The sequence below is a fragment of the Miscanthus floridulus genome, chromosome 19 (genome assembly GCF_019320115.1).
Source record: "Miscanthus floridulus cultivar M001 chromosome 19, ASM1932011v1, whole genome shotgun sequence".
Classification (NCBI taxonomy): Eukaryota; Viridiplantae; Streptophyta; class Magnoliopsida; order Poales; family Poaceae; genus Miscanthus; species Miscanthus floridulus.
In genome coordinates this window covers 6,924,536-6,932,224 of record NC_089598.1, presented here as the reverse complement: position 1 = coordinate 6,932,224, position 7,689 = coordinate 6,924,536, and the positions used below count along the sequence as shown (strand labels likewise).

General features: G+C 43.2%; 1 protein-coding gene across 1 annotated transcript; it reads left to right on the top strand.

The window, feature by feature from the left end:
* Nucleotides 1–6,948: 6,948 nt before the first annotated feature.
* On the top strand, nucleotides 6,949–7,689 carry LOC136525471 (uncharacterized). Its single transcript, XM_066518445.1, has one exon. It carries the CDS (start codon nucleotides 6,949–6,951, stop codon nucleotides 7,687–7,689), a length of 741 nt encoding a protein of 246 aa, XP_066374542.1.

The window sequence follows — 7,689 nt, the reverse complement described above, 5'->3', positions numbered from 1 at the left end:
GTAGCTCAGGCTCGAGTAGTGCTTAGCCCTGCTTAAACTCGGTAGAAGTCGGGTGATTTCCTGTCACCTGCGAGATATAGGATGATACATGTGGCACGGTTGGCTATATTTGCTATCGTGGAAAAGAACCAGTCTTAATTTGAAATGAAGACCGGACGGAGACTTGCCGGTTTGCAGTGGCTCCGTCTGTGTCGATTAAGGACTGGATCTTGGAGCCTTTCCTGTTCATGTTGAACGCATGCCTCTCTCTTAGTTGGCCGGCCCGATGACCGACCGCGAAGCCGAGTAGCTCACCTCAGGCCGGGAGTCGATAAGTATAAAGTGCGCCTCAGAAGGGAGCCGTAGGCGTGAGTCCAAGGGCAGGTGATTTAAAAGTCCTGATCGTCCTGGCAGAAGGGTAATCCCTGAGAGTGCTGGCGCTGATCGAACCCGCGAATTTGGTTCCTGAGATGTCCCAAAGGTGACCCACGGCTACTCTTGCAAAGTATGCCAGGGTGAGGGTTAGGAATACCCCCTCAGCTGAGTTGTAATTCGATTCGAATCGCCGTCTCTCCCGGTTAGTGAGAACTTGACGGGCTTATCTCCAATGTAGATACACTTAATAACTTAATGGTTCGGAAATGATGATATAATGATGACAGCCTCATTATACCTGCTATGGTTAATATTGTTTGCTCCTAATAAGTGAGTGCTCTAGTACAGGTGCTAATCTAGTGGACAGGTAAATAATGATAAGCTTGATGCTAAGTTTAAATTGGTTACTGTAATCATAAGCTCTTTTATGCAACTATGTCAAGCTAGCCCACCTGAAAAGCCTTGCATGATCCTTGGTGTCTTTATTTCTGTTTTTGTCGGGTAAGTCTAGCTGAGTACCTTCTCGTACTCAGGGTTTATTTCCCACCTGTTGCAGATGACCAGTTCTACTTTGGTTGCTGCAAGTACTGCCTTCTCCCTGCTGGGGATGAAGACTAGACCGTTGGGCGCGGTTTCTACTAGTTCTCGTACCTGATAATGCTTTTGTGGGACATGACTCTGATCTTGGCAATGTATTTGAAAACTATGATGTTTTGTACTAAACTATGTTGCTTCCGCACACTCAAACTTGGTTTGTAATATTCTATTTCAACTCTGATGGATGTAATCCGTATGCTACTTGTGAAATGTTGTAACAGATGATGTGTTGTGTTGAATCATTACGATCTTGGTTTGTATGTCGAGAGTTGGTTGAAATCCTTCATGATTTCCGGACTACCGGGATTATGGGAGCTTAAGTACAGGAATTTGATCGCTTCGGTGATTGTTTTTGTACTTACGTTCTTATGATTTGGTCGGTTCTGTTACATTTGGGACACTCGGCGGACTACCGGGTTTATATGAGTGAAAGTATGGGTGCGTCAACGTGTTAGCGGGGACAACCGTACTTGATCTCGTATAAATTGGGCGGTTCTGTCACAAACACAAAGTCAAATAAATCTTTAAACTTTGGATCATCAACCAAACCTTGCTCAATCATGTCAATGCACCACTTCAACCTAGTCTTCTTGTTAGCATCAGTGAGGTAAGGTCACTGTTCGCCTAAACGGCCGTTTAGCCCGTTTAAACATCGTGTAAACGCTACATGGTGGTGCGCCGTTTCTGTTTAATCACCTGTTTACCCCGTTTAATTGGCCGTTTAACCCGTTTAATGGGACGTTTTGTCCGAATAATGGCTAAACGGTATGTGACCGACTGTTTACCGTTTAGCGTTTAGGAAAACATTGGGTAAGGTTTTATGCTACTAGAGTGGCGCCTAAGCAAACCCTTTTTCAAATACCTTTGTATCCTACATTTGCTAATACCAAGTCTACTAGACACATCTTCTATGGTCATTCTTTGCTTGAGTGGAATGTCCCCCAACCGTTCCAAATCAAAAGGGATTGCTTTATGACCACTTCTACCTTTCTTTAGATTAGGAACCATGACCGGGATGTTTTGGCGAAGTTGGTCTTTACCTTGCTTCCATATGCGCTAAACTGTTCGAATCTTCATTCCAAATTGTTCACCAACAATTGTTGTATCATGCTTGCCTAGTTTCCCATTGTTGCTTCTCATCAACAATGCTTGATACACTTGTTGTCTAAGATGATTAGGATAGTCATGCTTCGGTTGGTTTACTTGATTGGCATCTTGTTCTAGCCAAAGGAAAAACACAAGCAATTACCACGGCATGTTGTACTACTTATAGGAAGAAAGCAAGAATACTAATAATAACTCTTGTTCTAGCAAAAAGGAAAAAAACAACCATTTTAATACTCACGGCATGTTTTATTTATAGGAAAAAAACAAAGACATTCATACAATAGATGCTCACGGCATGCTCACGGTATTCGTACATGCAGAAGAGAAAAACATGGTGTAATACATGCACAAGAGAAGAACAGGAGGTAGTACCGATGCCATGCTCGGCGTCGGCAGGCTCATTCAGATCAAAACCGGCGTCGCCGTCGTCATTTTTAGCAAGGTTTTGTAGGTAATCGAAATCCACAGCACCAAAATCATCTAATGGCAAGTTCAAATCGAACCCTGTCCAAAAAAGAAGAAAGAAAATGAGAAACGTTACCACACGTTCTTGCTTTGAATATTAAACAAAAAAACCAAACAAACTGAGTAGTACATTACCATTTGTGGTGTCGTCCTCCAATATTGGGTCGTTGAGATCGACGTCGCCGTCTTCTTCCAAACGAACGTTCAAATCAAATGGATTAGCCATTGCAGTAGAGAAGGAGTGGACAAGGAAAGAGTGGACCACGGCAAAGAGTAAAAAGATGAACAGGTTCAGATGGAAAGGTGAGCACCAGTTAAATAGGAAAGGAGATGGACCATCGGCCAGACCACACGACAGCGCGCTCGCGGCCGAAAAAATGATTCAAAAACGCGCCATGCAACGAAAACTCGAGTTGCGAAATGCGAGCGTGCACAGCCAAAATGCGCCATGCAACGAAAACTATGCGAGCATGCACGGCCGAAACGGGGGCACGCGAGCGAGCGCATGCAAACGGCCAAAACGCGGGCATGCGAGCGAGCGCATGCAAACGACCCGGCCTCCGCACAGTGCCATGCAAGCCATGCAAAATGGCCATGAACAAAAAAAGGCACCTGCGGTGGGATTTGAAACGTGGACCACAGCTTCAGCCCGTCAGGCTAGCCACTCGAGATAAGCAAGATTCTTGTATAGAACACACCCATCTTGCTATTTAATAGGGGCAAGGGTGGAAAGATAACCCCTAATTAATCACTCCTTGGATACCACAATCATGTCCTAAACGTCAGGTTTTTCAGTATGGAGGGAGTATGTGGATGTACCTCCATCGACCGTACCATGTCAGCAAAAAGATGGCCATGATGCACTGTTGAACCATTTTTTTATCTTAAATATGTTACTCCCTCCGTGCTTTTTTATTCACCGTTCTCGTTTTCTGAGAAGTCAAACGTACTCAACTTTTATTAAATATATATTAAAAATATTAATATTTATAATATATAATTAGTATCATTGATAGATCTTTAAATCTATCTTTATAATAAATTTATTTGGAGATACAAATGTTACTAATATTTCTATAAATCTAGTTACAGTTAAAAAAGTTTGACCGGTACGCAAGGGCATGTGTTTGGTTGTGGGATCATCAGGGATGGGTTGAACCCAATCCAAATTTTTGGGTTGGGGCGAACCCATCTCATGTTTGGTTTAGCAGGTTGGGTTCAACCCAGTCCTGTGTTTGGTTTTACGAGTTTTGTTGAGTGGGTTGAGTCAATGACTGCTGGGCCCCATATGGCAGCCTCTAACTCTTCTTCTACCTCGTGCCCGTCTAGGTATCCATCCCCTCGCCAAGGCCGCGCGCCAGCCAGCGCTTCCGAGGCCATCGCGCAAGCGCATCGTGGCTCTGCGCTCCTAGGTCGTGGAAGTGCGCCTGCTCCGAGCAAGTGTCCATGCGGCCCGCAGCCTTCCCTAGACAGAGCTTGGTCTCCACGCCTTCCTCTGCTCTCGAGTTTGGCTACATCCACAGACCTATCGGCCGGCGGGAGGCCGACTTTCCACCAGCTCCTCCAGAGGGTGTCCGCTTTCCACCTGCCGATAGGTCTGCTATCGGCGCCTACAAGCTTGTTCGGAGGGTGTCGGCTGCCACATCGTCGTCACGTAGGCCTATGGGCTTGTGAGCAGCCGACAAGGCGGCCTACAGGATGCTATATTTGCGATTTTTGTATAAGAGCTTCTAGATTTACAATTAATTATTAAAAAACTGCAGTCCATTGGATCGTTGTGCATTGCGACGACGAGACGCACAGCTCAGCGACCGTGCGTCAGTGTCTCAACGATGGAAGGCGCCGCCTCCGGTGGCCGGGCCGCCCCCACGCGTTTGACCACCATGTCGCGGCATTACTTCGGCAACAGCTTGTCCGAGCACTACCACGACCTCCGTGTCGATATTATCGAAATACAAACATGTTCATAACTTAATTGAACTGTCTAAATGCACCTAACATGAGGATATACACTGTCACGGTTACAAGAGGTTAGGACAACATGCTCTATTGCGGCGACAGACACAATTCAGTTCAGAGCATGGAAGGCGGCGGCGGCTCCGGTGACCGGGCCGCTGCCACGCGTATGACCAGGCCTGGCCCTGGATGCGGGCAAGCGGGGCGGCCGCCCTGGCCCCCCAACTAGGTACGGCCCCACCCTAAGTATGCAAACACCAGGTATATTAGTATTTGGCCTAGTATTGAACGTTGCCGGCCTGCAAGTCCTGGCGTCCGCGAGAAGGATGATGTCCATATTAAAAAACATAAAGAAAGAACTAGCATCCACGAGAAGCCACATGCACACGCCGACACGCGACTCGACTCCTCGACTCCTCTTCCGCGGTGGCAACACGGTCTGCGGTCACATGGACCGGCGGGCGGACGCGACATGCGCGGCGGTGGCAGCGACCGGCGACGTGAGACGCGAGGCGAGACCGCGAGACGCTGGACTTGACGCCACGCGACGCACGCGCTGCGATCTCCACGACTCCGCCCGACCCAGACGAGCAATGGCGAATCGACGATCGACAGTGAGCCAGACACCCACACTGAGCCAACAATGTGAGTAGATGAGTTACTTTTTTAGCTAATTGTTTCTCTAAATCTTAACAGCATCATGTCATCAAGAAAGTATGCTCCCGGTAGTGAGAAAAATAAAAAGGAAGCACGAATAGATGAGTTCATACAATCACAGAGGAGTTCTATGCATAAGTTTTTGAAGAATAATCCAAACACTTCAAGAGATCCAAACGAGTTGGCGATAGTTGTCTGGAGAGAACCAACACAGATTATTCCACAAGATGAAGGTCCTCCTGATGACAATGTTGGCATTAACATGGAAGAAAACAATGTGAGTATTGATGAGCACATATATAATTCAAATACTACAGAAAATAGTAGTCTTGATGAGGAACTGGTGTGTCACTTGGATATTTATGATCCAAGAAATTGGGATAATCTTGATAACAAAGCAAGGGATATATTAGTTGAAAAGGGGCCTATAAGATAAGATAATATTGTATTCCCTTTCGACGATAATTTAAGGCATTTTGCATATTCTCGTTATCATAGAAAAATGAGTAATGGAGAGCTACGTGATAGGAAATGGCTAGTTTATTCCAAACACTTGGATAAAGTATTTTGCTTTTACTGTAAGTTTTTTAATTCTAAAAAGTGCAAGAGTTCATTGGGGAACGATGGGTATAGAGACTGAAAACATATCAATGAAAGGCTGAAGGAACATGAAATTACTGTTGCGCATATTACCAATATGAACTCATGGAATGAATTGAGAACTAGATTAAGCAAACAAGAGACATTTGATAAAGAGTTACGGTAGCAAATCTCTAAGGAGAAAGAGCACATAAGGAAAGTACTGATGAGAATAATTACCATTGCAAAATTCCTTGGTAGACATAATTTGGCTTTTAGAGGATCTAATGAGCAGCTTTATAATGACCAAAATGGTAATTTCTTAGCTTGTGTTGAGATGGTCGCAGAGTTTGATTTGGTAATGCAAGACCATCTTAGATGTATTCAAAATAATGATCTTTATTATCATTATCTTAGCCACAAAATTCAGAATGAGTTGATTTCTCTTATGGCTTCTGACATTACAAATTCTATCATCAAGATTGTTAAAGAGGCCAAATATTTCTCAGTTATTCTTGATTGCATCCCAGATGTTAGTCATCAAGAACAAATGACTTTGTTGGTTCGATGTGTTAACATGAGTGAAGGTAAAATTAAAATAGAGGAGCATTTTCTTGGTTTCCTAAAGGTAGATGACACATCTAGTTCTGGGCTCTTCAATGTTTTGATTGATTCCATTAAGTCCTTTGGTCTTAATATTGATGACATTAGGGGACAAGGTTATGATAATGGTTCTAATATGAAAGGAAAACACAAGGAGGGTTCAAAGTTGATTGCATGATATAAATCCAAGAGCTTTGTATATGCCATGTGCTTGCCACAGTCTTAATCTTACTCTTTGTGATATGGCTAAGTCTTGTAGCAAACCTAACTCCTTTTTTGGAATTGTGCAACTGATATGTCTTATTTGTTGGTTCTACTAAAAGATAAAAAATTTTGCTTGATCATGTTGATGGTTTAACTGTGAAATCTTTGTGCAACACACATTGGGAGAGTCGTATTAAAAGTGTTGCAGCAATTAGATATCAAGCTCCTCAGCTAAGGGCAGCTTTACTTGCATTGAGTGAAGATAGAGATGTAGAACCAAAGGATAGAAGTGATGCAAAGAATTTATTTGAAGTACTTGGCGGCTTTGAATTTATATTTGGCATGGTTATTTGGCATGATGTTTTATTTGCTGTCAATAAAGTAAGCAAGAAGTTGCAGTTACCATCTATGTGCATTGAGTCTACCATGCAGCAGATACAAGGCATAATGGATTACTTTAAAACCTATAGAAATGATGGGTATGCTTCTAGTAAGGTTAATGCAATGGAAATTGCATCTAAAATTGGTGTCGAGCCATCGTTCCTAGTAAAGCGCTGTGCTCTTAGAAAGAAGCATTTTGATGAAAATAATAGTGAGGAAGCACTCTTGGAAGGTGAGAAGGAATTTAAAGTTAGTTACTTCACGGTTATAATTGATATGGCAGTCCGTTCATTGGAGAGTAGATTTCAAGAATTGGAATCATTCAGAGAATTATTTGGATTTTTAATGAGTTCAACAAACTTGAAGGCATTGGATGGTCATGAGCTAAAAGTGTGTTGCACAACACTAGCAGCAGTTTTCTCTCTAAATGATTCATTTGACATTGATTTAAATGATCTAATTTCTGAGTTGAGCGTTCTACAATTCACTTTGCCGGATACACCAATGACAGCTATGGAGACTTTTGAGTTTGTTACAGAGGCTAATTGTTATCCTAATGCTTCCATTGCTTATCGGATCTTGTTTACTATGCCTGTGACTGTGGCATCAGCTAAAAGAAGCTTCTCAAAACTAAAATTGTTGAAGAACTATTTGAGATCTACAATGTCTCAAGAGAGGTTAAATGGTTTGGCAACATTGTGCATTGAGAAGCGATTGTTGGATGAGATCGATATTGATAGCATCATCAATGACTTCGCATCGAGGAATGTTAGAAGGAATTTTTAA